Genomic DNA, 24,403 nt, shown 5'->3' with positions numbered 1-24,403 from the left:
CTGCAGCAGACTTGGATATGTTACTGCCAACTCCATTATCCAAAAAAAAATCGGTTGTAATATAATCAGAGTGATACTGTGAATGACTAGGCCATCTGACACTGCACCAGGCGATCGATCCGTGATTAGGAAATACCCACAACAGGCAGGAGGACGCGTTCCTCGAGGTCTGAGCGTCAATGAAGAGCGACGCGATTGGCTTGAGCTGAGCAGAGCCGTTACTGAGCCGGCACGTGATTGGCCGCTGTGCCGGTTATATACATCTTCCATCTTCCATTCAGCCTTCCTTTCCCTCCTCTCACCGGCAAGGACAGAACATCGTCCCGCTGTCCTCATCAAGTCAGCTTCAAAATTCATTTGTAACACTTAATTTGGTGAGTCATTGGCGAATTGTGTGGTTGTGTCGCGTTTTATAGGTTTTGTTTCTCGGAAGATCTTAGGGGGAAAACGTTATCCTCCGCGAATAACTGTCTGTCTGAAGTGTACTCTTAGTTTTGGGCATGGATGTGTTATAATGGCGGTTGTGGGTTACTCGGTGACTGCAGATTTATTCCTTGATCGTGTTATTTGAAGAATATTTAGTATTTCTCGCGCCCACTGGGGATGCTAGCCTCAGTACATGTGGTCCGTTAAGATGGAGAGATGGGGGAAGGGTGCGCGAGGCTGCGGAATGTTCCCGAACAATCAGCCGCAGCTGCGCATTCATCCTGCGCAGCGATTGTTAAGAGACGAGCGGGAGAAGAACAGTCTTATTATTCATGTCAACGGCCAACTTCGCGTAATCTACATTTCGAGCAGATTTGGATAATTTCCATGTGTCCATGTGAAGTGTCACGTGGTGCGAGTCTCACGTGTTCCTAAGTTTATGAAAAATGTATGTAGGGCTGGGCATTATTCTCATTGGTCAATGGTCTGATTCCACCATGAAGTATTGTTTCATATTAAAAACTGATGGAGTTCGAGAAAATCCACTGTTACCATGGAGATCAGCCTTTATTTGTGGCATACTTTTCCATAGACTAACATTAGAGACTTTTTATACACCGTCTTTAGCTACTTAGCTGGTAAATACATCTACACACTGGTGTCCAAGTCCTTTTTGTGTTGTTGTTGTTGGAACAATTAGTTTATAATTGCTGCTAATCTCATGATGTTTAGCGATATGACGTCACAGGACGTTCGCGCCATGAATTGCGCCCGCCCCTTTTCTCCTATCTATTAACATGGGACTGGGGAAGTCCAGATTAAATCCGTTACTACACGAAAATACAACGGAAGTGCAGAGACAAAGCAAAAAGAGGCAAAGGTGGGTGGGTCCCAATAAGGTGTTATCTATAATATATATTTATTCTAAATTTATTTATAGTTTTTGATTCTTACATGTTTACGTCAGGTGTCTGCTTCTCAAGAAAAACACTATACTAGGGGAAAAACGCCAAAGAATTTGCTTAAGATTTTACTTCTAGGAAGCCCCGTGACTGTTCGATTAATTGTGCAGCCCTGTTGAAATCCATAGGCTGTATCTTGGCATAGAAGCACATATGTGTGTATTGATAAAGTCTGACTGTATTGAACATTATCTAATAAAATTTATTTTGTAGGAACCATGTCAAAAGGACCAGCTGTCGGTATTGACCTGGGGACCACCTACTCCTGTGTGGGGGTCTTCCAGCATGGCAAAGTGGAAATTATCGCCAACGACCAGGGCAACAGGACCACACCCAGCTATGTGGCCTTCACAGACTCCGAGAGGCTGATCGGAGATGCCGCCAAGAATCAAGTTGCCATGAACCCCACCAACACAGTCTTTGGTAAGCTTTGGTTTTCATTTTTAGTCCCATTGGCCTGTTTGGGGCCCATTTAGGCTTTCAAGACTCACTGTGATGACGCTTATACCTGCCATTCGTAGTTTCCACCAGAGGTTTAAAGACCGAAGAAGGCTTTTCTTCCTTGGATGTCTGAGTGAATTAAACCTGTCATAGCAGGGACCACAACCTCCAGATGCAGTGAAATACAAATGTACTGGTACTTTACAATCAAAAGCGAATGTAGTGATTGCTCCATGCCATGGAGTTTTTGCGTACAATGGTGGAATGACCCTCTTTCCCCAGAACATATAAAAAAAGAACTTCGTTTTAAAAAGGGGTAGGTGGGAGGGAACAAAGTCAAAGGGGGACTAGTGATGTTTACAGGATGGTAACTGGAAGGTGTGGTCCTGCTCCCAAACTTGATATAAAACCAGGGGTGGGCAATTCATTTTCAAAAGGGGCCACATGAGGAGCCTGAATTGAGTCGGAGGGCCGCACCAACAATAACTCAAACTTATATCGGGATATAAGTATAATATATCGGGAGTGTATCGCCGGGGTCCATGAACAAAAGCTCCAAAATAAAAAAAATGTTTTGATTGGGAAAATACATTGAGGACTTTTTTTCAATAAATCTATAATGATGAGTCTGGCAGGACTGTAGCCTCATAACAACGGCTTACACTTTACAAGCCTGTGTCACAAGTCTCTGCTACTTTGTAGTCAATATTCATTCACTCCGCACTCCGTGGTAGTAAGCTACTATTGTAGCCACAGCTGCCCAGGGGCAGACTGTCCATTTCCCACTTGCAAGTCACACAATGTGTTGTTTATATCCTTATATCTTATTATGCCAGTGCCCTTTGCTGGACACCTGTGGAATTCTTTACTTTTATTCTTATTTAATCTGCCCCCTAGTGGCTGGAGTGAGCATTCTGGTAATAAAAAAAAAAAAAAAAAATCATAACTCCGCACAGGAATGAGCTAGAGACTTACTTTTTTTTTTGACATGCTTATGAATTTATGCCCTACAAGTTATGGGCCGGACTGAATCATCTCGCGGGCCGGATGTGGCCCGCGGGCCGTACTTTGCCCAGGTCTGTATAAAACCCTGGTCTTCTTTAGTGTATGGGATTGACTATAATTTAAGTGTGTATTGCTTTGCAGATGCTAAACGTCTCATCGGCCGCAGATTTGATGATGCGGTTGTACAGTCTGACATGAAGCACTGGCCATTCGAAGTCGTAAACGACAACACGCGGCCAAAACTTCAAGTTGAGTACAAGGGTGAGGCGAAGAGCTTCTACCCTGAAGAAGTTTCGTCAATGGTGCTGACAAAGATGAAGGAGATTGCTGAAGCCTACCTCGGAAAAGTAAGTTGTGAATCTAAATTCATGCAGTTTCCTATTGGTGGATGTAGCTAATTTTAACTGATTTCTATTTCAGAATGTCTCCAATGCTGTAATTACTGTACCTGCCTACTTCAATGACTCCCAGCGTCAGGCAACAAAGGACGCTGGTACCATCTCTGGCCTTAATGTTCTACGTATCATCAATGAGCCAACTGCTGCCGCTATTGCTTATGGCCTGGACAAGAAGGTGATTTATTATTTTTTTAATACGTTTATCAATAAATGCTACGTGATTATTTAATAAAAGGCTAAATGTATATGTTCAGGTTGGCGCTGAGAGGAATGTGCTCATCTTTGACCTTGGGGGTGGAACTTTTGATGTGTCCATCTTGACCATCGAGGATGGCATCTTTGAGGTCAAATCCACTGCTGGTGACACTCACCTGGGAGGAGAAGACTTTGACAACCGCATGGTGAACCACTTCATTGCAGAGTTCAAGCGCAAGTACAAGAAGGACATTAGTGACAACAAGAGGGCGGTGCGTCGTCTGCGCACAGCCTGTGAGAGGGCAAAGCGCACCCTGTCTTCCAGCACTCAAGCCAGTATCGAAATCGACTCCCTCTATGAAGGAGTGGACTTCTACACCTCCATCACCAGGGCCCGCTTCGAGGAGCTCAATGCTGACCTTTTCCGTGGAACTCTGGACCCAGTGGAGAAGTCTCTTCGTGACGCCAAGATGGACAAGGCGGCAATTCATGACATTGTGTTGGTCGGTGGCTCCACTCGTATCCCCAAGATCCAGAAACTGCTCCAGGACTTCTTCAACGGCAAGGAGCTCAACAAAAGCATCAACCCTGATGAAGCCGTGGCCTATGGAGCAGGTATGTTGACAATTATCCCATGGTGAAATGATCGAAATGATGAACATGTGTGTAACATGGGGTCTGTTTGTAGCTGTCCAGGCTGCTATCCTCAGTGGAGACAAGTCCGAGAACGTCCAGGACCTGCTGCTTCTGGACGTCACTCCTCTGTCTCTGGGTATTGAGACCGCTGGCGGAGTCATGACTGTGCTGATCAAGCGTAACACCACCATTCCTACCAAGCAGACCCAGACCTTCACCACATACTCCGACAACCAGCCTGGAGTGCTAATCCAGGTAAGGCTCTCCTGACACACCACTGTCTCTGTTCTCGCAGTGATGACGTTTATTCCAGCCATTCGTAGTTTCCACCAGAGGTTGAAAGACCAAAGATGGCCCCGACCTTCCTTGGATGTCTGAGCGAACTTGTTGCTGCATGTCTTAATTTCAAATGGTCCAGATTACTTTCCCCTAAAATGTTCACTGTAACCAACAGGTCTATGAAGGTGAGCGTGCCATGACCAAGGACAACAACTTACTGGGCAAGTTTGAGCTGACCGGCATCCCGCCTGCTCCTCGTGGTGTTCCTCAGATCGAGGTGACGTTTGACATTGACGCCAACGGCATCATGAACGTCTCTGCGGCTGACAAGAGCACTGGAAAGGAGAATAAAATCACCATCACAAACGACAAAGGTGTGTTTTATTTAACGAATTTTGAAATTCAAGCATAAAGGCATAAGCTAAAATCCAATTATTTAACAATTTTCTCAGGGCGTCTAAGCAAGGAGGACATTGAACGCATGGTGCAGGAAGCTGAGCAATACAAGGCAGAGGATGACGTTCAGCGAGACAAGGTGTCTTCAAAGAATGGACTAGAGTCGTACGCCTTCAACATGAAATCCACCGTGGAGGACGAGAAACTGGCTGGAAAAATCAGTGACGAGGACAAGCAGAAGATTCTGGACAAGTGCAACGAGGTCATTGGCTGGCTGGACAAAAACCAGGTGAGAATGAACTATTGGAGGTTGAACTATTCAAGGTTTTTGATTTCAATTTCTTTATGTATACATTTTTAACTTTGACTTTTTTCTGTAATAGACTGCCGAGAGGGATGAATATGAACATCAACAGAAGGAGCTGGAGAAGGTGTGCAACCCCATCATCACCAAGCTGTACCAGAGTGCCGGGGGCATGCCAGGAGGAATGCCTGAGGGTATGGCTGGTGGCTTCCCTGGAGCTGGTGGTGCTGCACCTGGCGGTGGCTCCTCTGGACCAACCATTGAGGAGGTCGACTAAACATTCCACAGAATCCGCCACTACCTCCCAAGAAGTTAACCCTCTTATAGCACAAGTTGAGCTTAAAGAGTGTTTAAAGGGTTCAGGGATGTTATTGCTTTGTTCAAAACTTTCAGAAATTTGTATTTTGCACTCAGCGTTGTCATTTCACTACATGAAGTTTGTCTACTGAAATGTTACAGGTTTGGCAATAAAACAATCCTTTGATCCCTTAACCTGGCCTTTGTCTTTACTAGGGACACTTGATATTTGTGTATTTTTAAATGGGTAATCTTCAACCTGTTCTTGAAGGTCTTAACAGCAGATCCAGAATCTTGACAAAGAAAAAAAAAAAATGTCCGCTTCCAACCCACATTTGTATTTTTGTAAAAAACAAAGGGCTACAGGCTCATTCATCATAGAAATAAGTGAAAGTCTAAAAGTTATCAAACGTATAGCTGCTTTTTTGTGTCCACTTGCTTTTGAAAATCTCATTCATAAAATATGCCGATTATTGTGTGGCATTAAGATATAGTATCCATTTTATACATTTGACGACGTGCTCCAGGAAATTGAGTCCTGATTACATCACACAGCATAGAGGAAGCTCAGAAAACGTGAGCTGATATTTCACACGACCCGGGGATATAGTAAAAGTTGGGGCACATGAGAATTTAACCAAAAAGCAGAGGTCCCGGTTTCGGACACGTTTGTAATCTCCGAGGTGCTCTCAAATGCAGCAAGGGTGTCCATGGTTGCTATGGCTACGCTTTGTTGAAGGAAATCGGGAGGTAAGTTTGTTTCTCACGACACCTTTTAATTCGAGCATTAACTAATAACAGTAACGTAAACTGAGTGTACAGGCGATAAATAATTTCCTATGTTACACAAACTTTGAATACTCCCCGATGTTATGTGTGCTGCACCTGCACATGGATACTCATATCTGGAGCCGCTACACGCGATGCTAACAAAATTAGCCTTTTCAAATTACTAACGTTAAATGGCGTGGAGAAAAGCATTGTGTTTAAGTGTCTTTTTCTCGATCAATGCCAAATAAATTAGAATTAAGATTTACAGTGATTTTGACATGCATTTTTCACATTCTTTCAACAGAGCAGATGCAGGAATCTGTTCTGAGACGATATGGAGAAAAGGCACACTCATCTTTATTTGAATAAACAACCTTATCCGCCGTCTTCAAGTGCCAGCTTCCAGTGGGAGGCTGCAGAGTCGGACACAGAGAGCCTGGTTCAGGAGAGGGCCTTCCAGCAGCAGCTGCGATTGAATATCAGCAATGGGGAAGCTGTCAACATTTCACACGAGACAAACGAGGACTCGGGTGATGAAGACCTGCGGGTTTTCGACAGTTTAGAGATGTCAAATTTCCAACCTGTCGGACTGAACTGTTCGGGTTATCAAAGGAATGAGATGATCAGGTAGGTTATGGAACTGAAACATTGTCTACACTTTTTACTTGATAAATCCCATTCACTGTAATGTCCAGCAGATGGCGGTATAGTAACAGAATAGAAAACTGAACTGTATGCCTTCAATTGTGTATTAAATAAATCGAATAAATTCAAGCGAAATCATTTCTTAGTAGCCATACAGTGTCAGCGTAGCGTTATTGTCCTAGTTGAGAAGCTGCCATTGTGACAGAACCATACATAATACATAAGGATGGTAATATTAACAGTGTTTGGGTGCAGTATAAGGCTACTAAAGAAGAAAATAAATAAATCTGTTGCCTATCTAGAGTTACAATACAAAACTGTTTAGATGTAGTAGGCCTATGATTTACAATCATTTGAAATACACAAAGTGAGGACAATATAATGCTTTAATTCACTTCTTTCAAAATGTCAGCTTTTATGGAAGTGAAACTAGATTTTTGTTTTGCCTTTCACAAATCACAATAAGTGGTCCCTGGTGAAGGCTTTCCTTTGAGTAGGCAAAGGGGTATCTATGGTGAGGACACGACCACATCTGTTTATTTGCACCCTTTGAGTTTTCTCTCGCTTTCCTTCAGACACTATGTGATAGTCATTTCCCTTCAAAATAGAAAGGGGGCATTTTCCATTTTCCTGTCATTAACCCGAGTGAATTGATGCCCACCAAGTGTGGGCCTGCTTCTAAAGTACATTGTTTCAGAGGAAAATGACCGTGACATATTCTCACAAAAGGCTCCATTTCATAAAGCCAGGCAGTGGACACAATCCTATTCCTATCATCATGTTCTCATAGTCCTCTCCACTGCCTCCTCAAAGCGGGTAAGCCCTTTCACACAATGGCTGTCATTGCATAGTTTACAAACCCATTGGGCATTCTTCATTCAAGTGAAAGATTCCTATTTAGGATGCTTCATTCATCCCTTTGCACCATACTTCACAGCTATCCAACTTGAAATATTGCTAACGGATGTTTGAGCAAAGCCCGTAGGAGTATTTTTCATTTCCTCATTCACTGTCACAATATGACACAGTATTTCTCTGTCCTTTGTATTTGGGAGTCTGTGTTTGGGGCAAGAAATAAAAGACTGTGCTGTATTGGCAGTGCCCAGCTGCATGTAATCCGCGATGCATTCTACAACTTGTTTGAATCTAAGTCATTAGTGAGGCATCCTTTACCCTTTTGGCCTCACAGAAGTGAAGGGCCCTACACCTAGGCAACCCTCCCCCAACACACAACGTCAGCGTGGGTAGAATTAGGCTCCCCTCGTCCTCCTGTTTAAGCACAACAAAGAGACCCTCTGCTATTTATTTAATGAGATCTTTTCATCACCATCAGAAAGAGCATTTTAGCCTGCAATTTTCAGGCCATTTCATAAGCTGAAAATTGCCGTTTGTGAACCATTCCCCCGCTAGTAGCTCTCAAACACACTCTCATTAGTGCGCTCGGAGGTGAAAATACGAAAATTATCTGTAAATACAGCCTCATAATCCCACTCATCTGTTTCAATTTCAAAAGTCTCTGGTAAAGCCCAACTCCCTTTGTTTACAGCCCTCATCACTGTAATCATGCTCTAATGCCTCTTGCTCCGTTGACCCCTTCGCACGGGGATACACTGTGTCAAGATGTCTGTACAGTTTCCTTTTGAAATGGAAATCTCGTTAATGAGGATGTTTACAAACAATTGAGCGTCATTTGACTAATTATATAATTATGCCTATGTGTGGATTTGGATTTGATATCTCCCATTTGCCTTGATTAGGTTGAATGGTAAACACGTTTGGGTTGTATGGCCTAATTGTTGCTGCCTGTTTTATTCATTACAGCCAGGTGTTCCAAGACGAGGCCCATTCACACCTGCACTGTGGTCCAAACCCGAAGGTGATGTCCAAAGGAGCAGGGTGGCACCGGGAGGGCCCACTCATCTCCGTCGATGATTCTTTCCTTGTCACGGAAGAGAAACTCAACAGAAAGAGAGAAGAAGGTGTGAAGAAAGACGGATACATGCTAATTGCCAGCACGACTCGGCCAGTTATGATGACCCCCCGGAACAACAGCTATGACCAGCCGTATCTTTTGCATCCACAATATATACAGAATAATGCCAGCGCTACACCTCCACCTCTACATCGCGACACTTCACGGGTATCACCATCCAGAGAAACCCATAAACAACTGGCAAATGGTAGAGCTTCCTCAGAATCGACAGAGGAGCGTGCCGAACCCAATCAAAACCAAAACCGAGCAAAAACTGGCCAACAAATGGACAAAATGGCAAGAGCACAGAAACCCCTGGAGGATATCGTGGAGCGCAACAAGCTAACCCTGGGACGAAACGCTGCAAAATATGGGTCCTATTCCAAGACACATGCGCTCAGGATTCCCCAAACTGGAGCGAAGGTATGTAAGAAGCTATGGAGGGCTGAGGTCAGGGGTTTTGGCTATACAGGTCAACTTTCCTATGTCTATAGTAGTTGTAATAACAAATGCAGACACCAGGAGCTGCACTCGCATTAGTAATGTGGCTGATAACTCTCAAGCCAAGTCTTACAATGTGAATTTAGTTTTATTCAGTATTGTTTGCTATAATTTTTGATGACACACATTTTTCTGAACCCCCAATACTCCAGCCACTGATGATTTATAAATAGTCTAATCACAAGGTAAATGAAATCAATATGAGATGCTTCACGTTGAGATAATGATATATTTTTGACCCATGCTTCTATTCTGAAGATTTAACAGGATTTGGTGAATGAATAATAACAACCTTTGAAGCAGCTTGTGTTGATATGACTTGAAAACCATAATTTTAGTGTAGTTGATCACATAGTTAATTCATTTAGCAGAAAGTTGCCTCTAATATTTAACGGTTCGCATTCTGATCACATGAACAATATTTTTGGTTTTTACATTTTTAATAAATGTAGCTTTTTTTGTTTTGTTTTTGCAACAATATTTCCCCCCTTTTTGTTTCTGAGCTTTATCTGTGTTTTATTGTCAGAGGAAGAATATCCAATGATTCAAACCAAAGCTGGAAAATTAATTTTGTAGAGGAGGGTAGCTATTTTCATCTGCTGCTTCTTCACCGTATAAAAAGGGTCATGTCTGGCTATGCTGGGCTTATTATGAGTTGATGTGTACAACAAGAACATCAGAGACGCATGGTTACCAATAGGCTCTCAGAGATCCCTGCACCTGGCACAGGGGCATAATTGGTTAGGAAGGTCCCATTTCCCATTTGTCGGCCCACAAGACTGTTGGCTGGCTATAATACCCCCAAGCTTGTTCACCCATCTGAGCCCCGGCGCGCCACAGTTTCTCATATCATTGCCATTTACATAGTCAAGAGCCGTTATCTTTGTGCAATGGTAAACAGAGCCAGAGCCTGTTCCCCTCCTCAGCCCTTGTGTTTTGTCATTTTGCTTCTGCGACCGCTTATTAGTTTCCCATTGCCTCGTATCTCTGAAGGCGTGCCCCACTTAATGGGAGACACAGGTTGTAAAAAGGGGTGTCAATTTGGATTTGGGTTTTTGCTTGTGCCATGGCAGAGTGAACAGTTGTGAAAGTGTTGAAACCCGTCTAACGAACTAATCAAAATGTAATCTTTCAGGAAATGGACCCAGTTGTTTGTAGAGAATTTTGTGGCACAGGGAACAAATAAGGGGATAGATCCTTTTAATCGTTTTTGATTTGGAATTGTTGAATAACCCTACTGTATGTCACATTTTATTGATCATGTGGGCACATCAATGAAAGGGAAAATGTTTTATTCATCCATTGTCAATAAAATGCAGTCATGTAAGTATGGACTGTCATTTTCAAAACATTTTAGTGATCATAGCTTTTAAATGCTTCACACATTTCCTTTTATACTGCATACTTCATATCCATTATTGAATATTCTGTCATTTTCTAATCCCCTAAGAGAAATATAACTCTTAAAATCATGATGTCTGTACTGTCGTCAAAGCCTCCTCCTTCTGCTTTTCAAAGATTTGCATCCTTTATGTACAAATGATATCCATTTCCCCAATCAGCTTGGCTCCAGACAATCAACTTGTTACAGAGCCCTTTAAAAATAGCCCATTTGGTCTTTTGGAGAGAGCAGCCAAGTGAAAGCGACTTGTGACAATTAGACTTGTTATTAAATGTACACAATTTCCTAATGCCGCAAATGTTTAGCCGGGCCAAGTGGCAGAGCAGCGGTCGCGAAGATTGGCTTGGGCTTCCTTTGATAAAGACAGAAGTAGCAGATCAATCTTGCGCTATTGCACTCAGCCCTTCCGAGTCTCCCTTCTCCTCTCGCATGGCCCTCACTTCAAAGCCGGGGGGGAACATAATGTACAGTCTTTTAATAGCTTTAGACCAAAGCTTCTGGGGAGCTCTCTGCCACTGTATACCCTGCCTCAGTCTAAACACCTAATCAAGATTACCTGGAAAGGCCACAATAGCGGCTAAATGCAATTCAAGAATCCGCTGCCCCTTTGAAGTCTTCATTGCGAAAAGCAGATGTTTCCTGGGTACGGGAGGTAATGCAGCGAGCTACAATTGCTAGACTTTGTTGTGATACGGTCGCTGAGAAGCAATTACGGGCCTCCCAATTTGCCAGAGAAGATATTACGCTGCTTACCATGCTTGAAATGCAATATCTGGCTTGATCATTTGCTCCAACTGATTGGGGATTTTTATAATGGGTGACAAAAGGTGATGGCGTGGGCCGATAAGTGGAGGTGATAGGCTGATCGTGGCGCACTGCATACGGACACTTGCTCTTGATCTTGTAGCCTGTGTGGCATCACTGGTAAACCAACACCGCCTTAGACAATCAGCTATAAGGTCAAAGAACCATTTTCAAACGTATATTACCGAACACCTGAGACCACTTGATCAAAGTATCAACATTCAACAGCGATAACGCACACATTTATGTGGGCCTATTATAAACCGGTCTATTGATATATGTTACAATTGATCCACTTATTGCTGACCTTCACCCATGCAAGCTCACGGTATTTGTGGCATTCAGTGAAAAGTCTCCATTCAGTCAATACCATCGATCCACTCAGATGGTCCTCTTCCACCAAAGGGGGTCCCGAAGTTGACTAAGTGATTTTCATTAGAGCATTAACACAATGTATTTCATTGCTTTAAGCCGGTGCTTTAGAAACCAGTGGAGCTGTGGCAAATTTTATTGGGTAAATGGTAAAGGATGCTGTGTAAGAAAAGGGAGGAAATAAAGTGTTTTTTGCAGTTTTTGAATTTGTGATTTTATTTTCATAGGCTCAGCAAGCTCCAAAAGAGACCTCCAGCTCAGAAAGTCAAAGCGAGGTTCAGCTGCAGCAAACACAGCAGGCAAAGGTGAGTTCCAAAATCAATATGTTTCAATACAAAGCTTATGACTTTTATAATAAAGACCTGTTAATTCTTTCAAAGTGTAGCAACAACAGGAGGGAGGAAAGACAAAACATGAGGCGAGCAATGGAAAGGCATTATTGTATAAAGCACTTGAGCAGGCGCCTTAACGCTTCCAAACAGAGCGGTGTAAAGATTCCCAGCGGAAAGGGCCAAGCATGTGCCGCTAAATCAGCGGTATTACATGCACGGCACCGGCACAGCTCCTGAGAAATAATTTGGTCCGAGGATGCGGAGACGAGAGCCAGACCTGTTACTTTAGGGAAAGATTTGGTCTTTACTTGCAGCTCATTCTTGTGTTTGTGCTGTATAAAAATGAACTGTGGATTTTACAGCTACAATTTCCAAAATATAGAGTATTTATTTTTTTGTACTAAAAATAATCATTATGTATGTATCAATCCAAATGTATCAACATTTTCCAGATGATGCAAATCATTAAAAGAACATTTCCGATGTGTAGGTTTCATGTGCATTGGGAACTCGGTTGCTGCCATTGTTCATTTCTAAACTAGATTGTAATCCAGCTAATTGTTCTCTAACCTCAGGTCAGTCAGAGGAGCAAAGGGAAGAAAGCTGAGAGGAAAGAAAGCTTAATTCCAACTCGACCGCAGCAGCCCCCTGCCCCAGGGGTCAAAGCCGAGGACGGAGACTGTCTGAGCTCTCCTTTAACAAAGGCAACTGTAAAAAGCCTGAACAAAGCCCCAAGTTCATCACAGCCTCTGGCTCCTACCGTCCAGGGCAACATTGACAATACACTACATTTCCCACCATTTACCTCACAAAAAGGGCAAGAGTGCATCATTCATTTCATGTCCGGCCACAGGAGACAACATGTAAACCCTGAACTCCAGATTGGACTCTCCATGGTCCATCCTGATGGTCAATGGAACCTGGAAAATACCCAAAGGCAATGGCAAAGGTAAAGCATGTAGTAATTGTTTGTTTTATTTTTTCAATTTAGTAATTATTTAAGTGGTAATGGTTACTTTCTCATCATAGTATTCTTTTCTAAATTACACTTTTATTGACATGGTATAATATGATGTATTGTATTTTGTGTGGCTCTTGTGGGTGATTTCAGAGTAGCTGCATTTAAAGAACACTTACTGTTTGAGGATGAAGATCAGAGGGAAAGTCCCACAGAGGACCAGTCCTCACACCAAATCCCAGGAACACCGTCCAGCACTTTGTCTCAGAGCTCCAGCTCCTACAGAGTGCTGCCCCCTATAGGCCAACCTGCACCACAGATAGAATATGGGTTCAGTCCCACACAGACTGGCCAAAGAAGAGAATCTGATGGTTACCTCGTGCAGATGGAGAAGAAGCTCTTGAGAACAAGGCCAGCCTATAAGGTTGGTGGCTGTTTGCCCTCTTTGCATTGTATACACCTTCACCAGAATGCATTGTGTTTGTCACTCTGTTAAAAGGTTTTCTCTAATCCTCATGAATTTTAAATTGTTTCTGCAAGGTTCAATGTGCACAATAGTCTCTCAGTACTTTGTAAATGTTAGTTAGAAAAACACATTATGCAGTTTCACAGCACAAAAGTGCCATATGAATTCCTAGATTGAATGGTATACCCCATTAATCCCTACATACAAGAGGTTACACAAATAAATGCCCCTTTGAAGTCCCAAATAATCCCCTGAGCTGTCCCCATACAGGGCTGCTTAATCCGCAGGGAGTGTTCTAGTGGCTAAGGGCACAAAACATCAGCCTAATTGTCTAGCTCCACTAAGATACACTTAATTGCTATAAGATGATGACTCTATGAAGCGCAGAGCTGAGGCCTCTGAAAAGCCACGTGAAGATGTGTTCGGAGATAAAGTGATTAGACAAGAGTATGTGCAGAACGGCCTCACTAAAGATGGCACTTTGCATTCATTTATTTCCCTGCTGTTGTTTCTTACCTCCATCATTGGCTTGTTAGAGTGAACAGTGCAGGTGCGGGTTCACAAGACGACCAATTGTATTTTACAGCTTTGAGGTTGTGCCAGACGGCCGTTCAAGTGCGGAGAGACCAGGCATGTTTACAATTATTTGTTAGTGCAACGCTGATAAATTTTTAATTTACACTTCGACTTATGACTTATTTGACTAGCAAAGACCACGACCTCAAAATAAAGTGAAATACAAATGTATTAATCAAGAACAGAGGACGATTGTAGCCAAACAGTGAGATGTTGGCTGTTGTGGGGCTTCAGAGGAGATGATGAGCTGTCGAGCTTTTCGTGGCTTCATACCTGAGGGATAGATGAATGTGCTGATGGAAACGCAAAGGAGTGAGACCAGGTGGTATTGACGGAGTATTGACCAAAAAGGGCGTACGTGAGATTCTTGCCCGCTTTCAGACCGAAGATAACATTTGTGTAAGCTGCTGCATAGTGTACATAAAAGTAGAATGATTATCTTCCTTTCTTGTTAGTCCAGGTCCTAAATTTTAGTTCAGGTAAAGCTCAGGCAGCAACTTTGAGGTTAGCTGCTCTTCCTTCCTCACTCCTTCTGCATGGGGCAGCTCCTGAGATACATATCACAGCAATGAAATTATCGACAGGTTATGGATGGAGGGAGTGGGCTGTGTGCTGTAGGGCAGACCGTTATGAAATATTGCAATAAAGATTTAGCCGGGGATATAAATGACATGCGACAGAACACTTAAACAAGTCTGTATTAGATTGGGGCAACTAATTTAAGGCAATTTAATTGCTTTTATTAAATTTATTTGGATATGTAGGTCTACCTTTGCCTGGAAGATGATATAGAATGTTAGTTTAGTTTATACTGAGGAAAGCGAGGAGGAAAAAATCCTAGTTTGTGAATGTACCTTCACTGACAATGGCAATAAAACAGATCCTAGGGCTGAGTACCATTTTAAAAAATTGATACCGGTACTTTAGCGATACCGATACCTGAGCAAAACTTTTTTTTGATACCTATTACTAAAATACTTCATCATCTAGAACCAGAACAGAATAATAACGTTTAATAAAAGACTATCTCTTTAATGCTGTCCCTGGACCAACAGGCATCAAAACCTGGTCTCAAAAGATATATCTATTCCAGTACCTGCTTTTGATTTATTTTTTTGATACCCGTAGTACCTAAACTATTTTTTTTTTAATAACATACAGATATCGTTTAACTGTACCTGTAGCCCTAAACAATTCTGATTTTTGTTCTAAAACATTGAAAACTCCAGTGACATTCTTGTCGTCTTTACGTAGGACCGGTTTATTATAATGTGTTCTCAGTCTCAGAGGGCACATGGCGAGTTTGTATAATGTAAACGGCTAGTCCATAAGTTAGCACCTGCACTGCATCAGTCCTATCTATGCTGCAAAATTTTCCAAAGTTCTGCTTCCTCTATGAAGGCTAAATGAAAAAATCCCAGAAACTAACATGAATACTTTCTCTGTGTATACTGGAGCTGTTAGCCTTTAGCTCCACTGTCAGTCCTTATGCCGGTCTGAGTATTAGCGTAGCATTAGCTGCTCTCACCATCTGCCCTGACTCCAGTGTGGAAGCAAATTTCCCTGCGATACAATCAAATTCATGTGGCCTTCTAAAAAAATACACTGGCTTATAGGTCATGGTCTGATATAGTCCGATGTCCCCTAAATCTACAGTATCTATTCCATAAGATAAACCTTACAGTATGTGTGAATGGGGTTCGACCACAGAGAGACTAATTGCTTTCATGTCGCCCTATGTAAGCCACATGAAGATCGATTTAACAGAACAATGGCGGAAAACCGGAAGCCGCGATTATGTGCTTAGGCCTCTGTGTCCGCCGGAGCCTTCGCGTAGTCCTCCTGTAGAGCCCACCGGGCCCCCACTCCGAGGGCTTCCATCTCTCCCACCATCTCTGCCATCACGTCTGACCAGATTACAGGCGCACTACGCACAGGCCTGAAAGCAGATAACTCGGAGGGATTGAAAAGAATGGGAGCCCTGTTGTGTCCATGACCGATCGCTAATTCCCAGTACTTCTCGGGACTGCTTAAATCCTGCTCTTGAAAACCAAAGCCAGTAGAATCTGCTCTAATTCGCTTTATTTTGATCTAGACCAGCATGTGGGTCGTGCTCGTATTAACAGCGACACAAGGAATATCTGTCTGCATCACATACCTGTCATACTTGTCAACCGTACACATGAACATCTATCAAGCCAATTTGTTCTTGTCCTTTTTTGTTGCCAATTTCATACAATAAATCAGGAGAGAGCTGACATGATGGAAACTGAGCATGTGCAATAATTTTGGCTACCAGAAGCGGTGCGACGAGAATAATACAGTTTTCCTGCACCACATTAAGAGACCACAAGCTCTGTAATTGCTGATTTGGAAAAACCCGGACATTGGTAGGGATGATCAATGGCAAACGGTTACTCTGCTTTGTGCTTCAGAGAACAAGTCTTTATTGTCCCTTTGTAAAATGCCCATGTCAAGGACTCCCCATGAGGTCGGCCTGCCCTTTTCAGTCCAGTAATATCTCCGAAATAAGGCCCTCTGTGTATTAAATCACATAGTAGAGAACAATATTTTCAAGCAAGTACGATGACAAATCCGAAGACGCCGCAGCTACAAAGTCGAACATGACCGTGCCCCACTGTAAAGAAAAGAAAAGAAAAGAAAAAAAAAATCAAAAGCGCACAACAACAAAACAGAGACCACGGATGAAACATAAAAATGGAGACAAACGCAAAGTAACATGTGACCCTGCAAAGGCTGCAGTCTTTTCTACCGAGACCGTAGGATTAACAACAATCAAGTGGAAATCTGATGCTATTTTAGGCAGTCCACGATCCTCTTATTATATTGAAGACCTGCTTGAACTTTAGACCGCTGCAAACATGTCTGACAGTGCATGTGGTTCAATCTTCCTTTAAATGCTCCCGGACATACAGAGAGTTACATTTGTCCAGCCGCAAATTCACATACACTTGGATGGCCTTTCTAAAATGGATTATCGGATTTCATATTGCTTGGAATTCTGATGATGATATGATACATGTCAGGGTTTCCACAGGGCATTAAAAAGCATTAAAAGTCATTAATCAAGGCCTTAAATGTCAATAAAAAGCATTAAAGGAACAAGCCACAGTTCTTCCATACTGAGATATGTTACCTGAGCTTAGACAAGTTGATACGTACCTGTCTGGTCTTTGTGCGTGAGTTGGAGCGTGGTAGCTTCCAACTTTACCCCCGTTTGGAGCTATAGGAATACATTGGGAGTGGCCAAATGCTAACAACATCTTTGGTCGTTTTGTGTGACTGAGGCCACACACAAAGACTAGACAGGTACGTATCATCTTGTCTAGGCTCAGAGAAGAACATATCTCAGTATGAAAAAACGGTGGCCTGTTCCTTTAAATTAGGTTCGAACTGGCATTAAATCCACATTTTTTGGAACATTTTGACATCGCTCAACAATGTATTCAAAAATCCATTCCAAAATGCCAAAATTATGGTGTAAAACATATTAAATTTACCACATTTAAAGCCCAAAAGTTGACCAATTCTCTTTCCTGTGTTTACTGAAGTGTAAATGAAATATGCACCGTTTATTTCTGCATTTGTGGCATTAAAAATTGGATTAAAAAGTATTAAATTTGACTTGCTTCTGCCTGTATACACCATGTATATGATAAAAACATACAGGTATTGCAATTACTTAACCACAACACACTTTTTTTTCCCTTTTTTTCCCCTTGTTCTTATGTTGACTTCCTATAGACATACAGCTTGAAAGACTACAGGCAGCTACAGCCGGCTGTCACTCTTCACGGCCTTGGACCAGATTACACTGCTGTGGAGAAAACAGTAAGGAATCACCGGCAACTTACAACATGATGCAATTTACCAAACGTCCCAGCAACAGACCAAACATTTTGATATCTTTCCCAATTATTTGCGTCCATTGGAGTCATCGCATACTGCTGACCCTCTTTCATTTGCCCGAGTTTGTAATTTAAAGGCTCCCATGCTGTGTCGCGGTCTGAAATTACATTTACAAAGCAAATGAGAGTGCCCCTAAGAAGTTAAGTGCTTTTTGTGCTTGGGTATATCTTTTGTTCATCCGCAGTGGTAAAAAGTGAGCATGTTTGACCAATTTGCACTAGATTGAGCCCCGTGCATCCTCAGGGCCAAGCCTATTAGCGAATGATATGTGTAAATGTTGAAAGACCCGCTTGAATGGGTGGCTGTGTTGGGGTTTTTGTTGCGCTGCGTGGAGAGGCTGCACCGAGAGTGCACACAATGAGCGGGGGCCTTAAGGGAGAAATGGCCCCGTTAATTAAAGCCCCTTTCATAATCGGCCTGTGTCTCTTCTGTCCATGCCTCCCTCTGTTGCCGTCAACATGCTGAGAAAATGAGACGACAGAAGCTGTATTCAAATGCGATCCGCGAGCACAACAAAAAGACGAGCAGGATCCCCCGTCTACCGGCCAAGGATCTGGAAGCCAGTGGCAAGAAAGTTCCCAGAATAAAGGTGTGTATATCTGTGTTCCTAAGGAAAAATTTTATTACGACAATGTGGCAGCGACAGGGAAACTCAACCACGTCTGCGTTATCGATGGGAGTCCGGTCAACAACACTTTGACAAATGCCTCTCCCTGCGATGCTGTATTGTCAATAAAGCTTAAATGTGTAAAACTGCCACATATTTTGCAGTACATGCCGCAAAAACCTTGTCAAAAATCTTTATAGTGCCCACAAGGAACAATATGATGCAGAGATTTACGGAATACGCTAAATAAAACAGCTGCGATTTTCATAGTATTGGGTATAATTTGGTGTTGATATGAGAAATGCTCTGATTTTTTTAATTACTTTGTTCCGACTAGACGTTGGCAGGGTTAAAGGGGGTGAAGAGACATCCAGCAAGTTGTCAAAGCCTGGACTGAAGCAGAAGCCTTAAACGCTAGACTATCGGCCTCTATTTGACTTTCCTGGGAACCCTGTTATTTGACTATGAAAACTTTCTGTCTTCAGGTCCTCTATGAATGTTTTACACACGACACAGTTACATGTCAGAGAACAATGAACCATATGCTGTAAGATACCAATGAGAAAATCTGAGATGTTTGCTCTTTTCCAGGCTTTGGAGTACGCTAAAACCATAGCCAGACCCCTCGTACCGGGCCAGTCGAAAGAGAAACGAGAGGCGAATCAGACCAAAGACCGAGGTGAGCATGCTTCCTGCGTGGATGGACTGGACCTTTCCCAGCTGACCGCACTGGAACTCCTCAGGAAACGGCACGAAGAGGAGAAACAGGCCGTGGCGCTGTTACGGAAGATACACGCCGTCTGACGGAAAGGTCCCCTGAACGTATGTGTTTTCCATCACGTTACTACGGATTACAGGGCAGTGTCATCAGCACATCATCCTGCAGGACCAGCAAAGCACCGGACATATTCATTAACAGAATTCAAAGATAATGGGTTTAAAAAGACCAAATGAAAAGACACAAATAATGTCCAGGCTTTCTGCTTTATCATTTTGACCTTGTGTTTTCAACTTCTTGGTCAGTAATTGCGCCTTTTACCCATTTTAAGGACGACCCCAAAACATGAATTGCACTATTGGAGGCTCACGGAATACTATCTGTACATTCTGCTTCTGTTTCCTCATATAAATCTGATTGTTGTTGTAAATTGTCAATATTTCTGAATCCGTGTTGTACAGTTTGCACCTCGTACTCCGATGGGAAATGACACTGTGAAGGCCACCTGATTCTGTCCCTGCTCCTCTTAATGTGTCCATGCTTTAAGTGGTAACTCCTCCCTGACACAAAACGCTCTCGAGCCGCTCATTTCACTAATAGAACCCTCAGATCATTATCAAAGCACTATTTACCTCTGTACAATATTTTAATTAGATTATAGTCTCTATTTAACCCATCATGGACTCTTTGAAGCTCCATGTTTTTAGTGTTAAGTCCTCTGATGCGCGATTGGAAACAAATGATGGAGCCCTTTCTGATTTAATGAGCCGCTCTGCCTATCCCGACTCAGCCCCGTCGCATCTCTTTCTGCGCCCACCTACTTGTTTTTGCCATTGAAATCCAGTTAATTGAAGGGGTCTTTCAGCGCTGTACATGAAGGAGACAAATTAGCATCCCTTTTTGTCCATTGGGAAGCGAAGGCAGACACGGTTTGCTTTGATGTGAGAAGGGTGCTTTCAGTCGGCGGCAGGCTTCCTGAAAATGAGCTGATGGCCCTGCTATTAGGCCCAAATGCAGATGCGTCCATGTGTTGCAAAACGCTTAATCTTTTAATTGATCACCTTCTGCTTGGCCTACTCCCAGCAGTTTTTTTCTCCCCGCACTCCCTCTTAATCAGCGTCACATTTTGAAGATGAGATAAATTGCTTTTCAAAAGACAGGAATGCATGAAGACAAGAAAGAAGACAAGAGCATGTTGTTGTGCAAATGCACTGCACATGCAGCTTTGATTTGTAATTTTAAAAGGGCCTTAAAATATAGAAACTAGTCATTGTATATTTAATTTGCAGTCCATAAAATAATAACCTGTATGCATCCTTCACAGTTTATTACATTTACTGTTCAGAAGAGGCTGTAGAGAAAGGAAAGAAATATATGAAATGTTGTATAAATTTATTTTTGTAATAATAATAATGTTTCTCTATTTTGTAATATTATGATCCACAACTGGTCAATAAATTATTGCCATACCATATTTCTGAAATGTGTTGTTTTTAGGTTGGTACATCGTTCTTAATCAAAGCTGATTAGAAATTGAAACAGCCTTTACAACCATTTAGAAGTTAAAACAATACAGCGCAATTTTTTGGGGGGCGTTATTTTAAATTGCCCTAAAACCTCCTTCACTGGAGTGTAGCTCGCGAACCACCAGCAAATCCCCTTCTATTAACCAGCAACAAGTAGTAGTGAGCAGCTGACGGGGACTCCGCGCTGTCATCAGAGGCTTGTGGCTGCGTGGTGTTTGCAGAGCGCACAGCACGCTCCAGACCAGGCAGGCCGCCAGCTGAGCGCACGCCGCCTCCCATTCACGGCCTTTCGCTGAGCGGGGACGCGGCTCCTGCGCACTTGTTGTTGTTACAACATCTGCTAGACCTGACTGCCTTTTTACTCAGAAGCTTCTGCGCGCAAATCAATCCGTTTTACGCGCACTATAGCCTTCACTTGGACAACCTCCGTGACAATCTACACGAGTCAGACACGAGGGAGACTTGAGAACAGATAATAAAAATAAAAAGGTGATTATTTATCATTTTACTATAACGCTGCTGTGCCGTTTTACATAAGCCACTGTATTTACAATTCATAGTATTATTACCAGTTTATAGAAACAGTACAGACAAAAAATAAAAATGAAATAAAACGAGAAAAAATACGAGACATACAGTATGTAAAAGTGCAAATGGTGGGGCAACATGTGTTTATACAAATTCAAAAGAAGTTGTAGTATAGGCCCTATAGTTGGCCAATAATAATAATAATAATAATGATAATAATAATGGCCTGAATTATGTTTATATTATTTTGACGTTTGGAAAAATAAAATGCCTTCAAAAACAAAAACACACAACCCCATAAGGCGTATAGATGCTAAATGTGACAATGAGTAATAATTACCACATTTAAATAAATGACGTTTGTTCATTTTTCTTCAATATTTACACTGGAAGTGAATGTACAAAGTCTCATGTACCGTGCGTGAGTCTGCTGCTGGTACAGAAAGTACAGCCTACTATAGTAGATGGTCCGGAGAGCAAACGTCGTCCTCAATGTCCACGTCGTCGTCGTCCTCCTCGTGCTCTTCCAGCATGTACGAGTCCGGCTCCAGCGCGTGCTTGAGCTGCTCGCTGCCCTTCTCGTTCAGTTCGCTCTCGCTGGAGTTTTCCGCTGATCTGTCCACGTCCCCCGGTCCTTTACGATCGTCTTGAACCTTTCGCAGCTGTTTCTTGTGCTTCATGCGTCGATTCTGAAACCACGTCTTGACCTTGTGATGGAGAAACACAAGAGAAATAAATGTCTTTGTACAGTAGAAACCGACGCGTATAAAACCACACAAACATGCGTAATTTTTCGCCTCTATCAAAAAAAAAAAAAAAATGAAATGAAAAAACCCGATTTACATTAATTATATTTACAAATAGGCCTTGTAAAAAATAGAGCCATTATTCATTTTGTGAATGTGAATAGGCCTACAAAAAATAGGTCTCAACTAATATTCAACAGCCGCGAGTCTACTTTGCAACTTTACGCACGTTTTACGCACAACATTCTTCTGTTATTTATTATGTCAAATCTCGATCATGGCGCATTTCTGTCTGACCACCTGACGATGCTTTTCTTTTCTTTTTTTTTAGCATTTCAAATCTGCCTTGTGTGTGTGTGTGTTTGTTTACCTGTGTCTCGGACAGACTGAGCGCTGTGGCGAGCTCCACTCTCTCCGGGGTGGACAGGTACCGCTGAACCTCGAATCTCTTCTCCAGCCCGGACAACTGCGAGTCGGAGAAGACCGTGCGGGCCTTTCTGCGCCGGCAGTGCTTCCCTGGCAGCTCTGCGTGGTGCTGGAATAACGCCGGCATCTGCATCCCTGGGAGAAAATCCATATCAAAACAACATAGGCTTTTATATAGATATTTTTTACAACAGGCAGGAAAAATGGCAGAGAAAACGCTGGACACTTAGCTTGCTAAATTAAATCCCATTATCTCTTCTAAATCAAAATAAGGGCTATGTATTTCAGAAACTCCACGTTAGGCCTAAACGTTATGGTGCCCCAGTGATTGTCATAGGAGCTTTTCTTATTATGGCATCATCTTGCAGCTTACCAGATGTGAAGAAGTACTGGTGGTGCTCCGGCTTGTGGAGAGGATGGTGGGGATGCGGAGCCAGGATCGGCGTGGGCATGAGCGGGTATCCATACTCCAGGATGGGCATGCGGGAGGCGAGAGAATTACAGAAAGGTGACGGGATGACCTCTCTCATCGGCTTCGGTTTGTGCAGTAAAATGTCCTCGATAAAAAACGACGTGGACCTTTGCGGAGGCGCCACAGAAGCGTAGTTAAGGCTCATCTTTTTTTTTCTTTCTCTTCCTCCCCCCCTAAATCTTTTTTAACTGTGTTCCTTTTCCTTATGTTCGCATCGGCGCGGAGTCCCTTCAGAGTCAGCGCTCGAGTGCACGGAGTTTGATCAGAAGATGACACTACAGTGGGCACGGAGAGCGGTGGGAGGGCGCGTTATCAACAAGTATTTATTCGGATGGTGGAGGGATTGGACAAATTGATTTGGGATTCAGCCAATTAGAGAGCGCGAGGGAGCTGCGAAAGGTTGGCGCTGCTCTGCGATTGGCTGGAGGGGACGGTATAGAGGGGAAGGGGGGGGAATCGAGCGCGTTGCAAATTAACGATGATGTACGAGGAACATGCGCTGGTGGTTGAAGTTTTTAAGTGACGCCTATAAACCATTATTCACGGCCGCAATGACAGGTGCACAGCTCCGGTGATATTAGGCTGTTTGACTGAAGGGAAGCCTATTGTGTATGTTTGTGCAGGCCTCGTTTTTATAAAGATTACCACAATGTTATGCTCTGTTTGGCAAGGCTGCTTTTTAAAAAGAAAAGAAAAACAAGTAAATGACAACTTGTGTGCTCCTGACAACAACATAGGCCTATTGTTGATAGTGTTGAGTAACATGAACAACCTACAAAGGGGCTGAGCGGTGATACTATTGATAATTAGCCCATTATTTCACTGTACCCTAAATAAAGATTGGCCCATGTCGACCGCCGTGAACACAATCAATCCCAGCCCTTTATTGGAAAAGGAAATCACCATAAAAAATCGGTCTAAATTCGCCAGTAGAGCCTATTACTCGGGCTATAGTGTGGCGCGACTCAAAACTTTAGATTGCCTGAGGCTGGGAAATTGAAATGAGTTTTTAATTGCTCGCGCAAATCACTTGGATAACTCGAGCTCTGTTTCTCCGCGCCTGTGACAGATTTCCGCAGCCACGTAGTACGCGCCACTGGAGAATTAGGCCGCTGCAGGTCTGTCTTGTAATCTCGCCCAAATTGGCTGTAATTGTGGGTATTCAAATCCGGGAGAGTACAAGTGGCGCTCCTGTGGCCATTTGCGAAAGAAAGCGCCGCGCTGTAATTTGTTGATATGGTGCTGTCATCACATTTCCAATCAAGCGCCTAATGCCGAAGTGTCTTAATGTAGGCAGAATACACGCCGCCAT

General features: G+C 42.9%; 3 protein-coding genes across 3 annotated transcripts; 2 read left to right on the top strand and 1 right to left on the bottom strand.

Moving 5' to 3' along the window:
* Positions 1-234: 234 nt before the first annotated feature.
* LOC306970340 (heat shock cognate 70 kDa protein) lies at positions 235-5,460 on the top strand. Its single transcript, XM_079566260.1, has 9 exons — positions 235-374; positions 1,602-1,811; positions 2,976-3,181; positions 3,255-3,407; positions 3,487-4,042; positions 4,116-4,318; positions 4,518-4,716; positions 4,795-5,027; positions 5,122-5,460. Exons 2-9 carry the CDS (start codon positions 1,607-1,609, stop codon positions 5,317-5,319), a joined length of 1,953 nt encoding a protein of 650 aa, XP_079422386.1. The 5' UTR covers positions 235-374; positions 1,602-1,606; the 3' UTR covers positions 5,320-5,460.
* A 511-nt stretch (positions 5,461-5,971) lies between these two features.
* On the top strand, positions 5,972-19,499 carry jhy (junctional cadherin complex regulator). Its single transcript, XM_079566688.1, has 9 exons — positions 5,972-6,089; positions 6,415-6,737; positions 8,577-9,150; positions 12,034-12,111; positions 12,714-13,087; positions 13,250-13,520; positions 17,904-18,009; positions 18,479-18,657; positions 19,267-19,499. The coding sequence occupies exons 2-9, from the start codon at positions 6,445-6,447 to the stop codon at positions 19,477-19,479; spliced, it is 2,088 nt and encodes a 695-aa protein (XP_079422814.1). The 5' UTR covers positions 5,972-6,089; positions 6,415-6,444; the 3' UTR covers positions 19,480-19,499.
* A 2,177-nt stretch (positions 19,500-21,676) lies between these two features.
* On the bottom strand, positions 21,677-23,358 carry bsx (brain-specific homeobox). Its single transcript, XM_079566222.1, has 3 exons — positions 22,993-23,358; positions 22,564-22,754; positions 21,677-22,154 (listed from the first exon to the last, which is right to left on the bottom strand). Exons 1-3 carry the CDS (start codon positions 23,234-23,236, stop codon positions 21,903-21,905), a joined length of 687 nt encoding a protein of 228 aa, XP_079422348.1. The 5' UTR covers positions 23,237-23,358; the 3' UTR covers positions 21,677-21,902.
* Between the last annotated feature and the right edge of the window lie 1,045 nt (positions 23,359-24,403).

Source organism: Gobius niger (assembly GCF_951799975.1).
Source record: "Gobius niger genome assembly, chromosome: 11".
Taxonomy (NCBI): domain Eukaryota; kingdom Metazoa; phylum Chordata; class Actinopteri; order Gobiiformes; family Gobiidae; genus Gobius; species Gobius niger.
The sequence above is the reverse complement of the archived record's forward strand: the minus strand, read 5'-3'. Positions and strand labels throughout refer to the sequence as shown.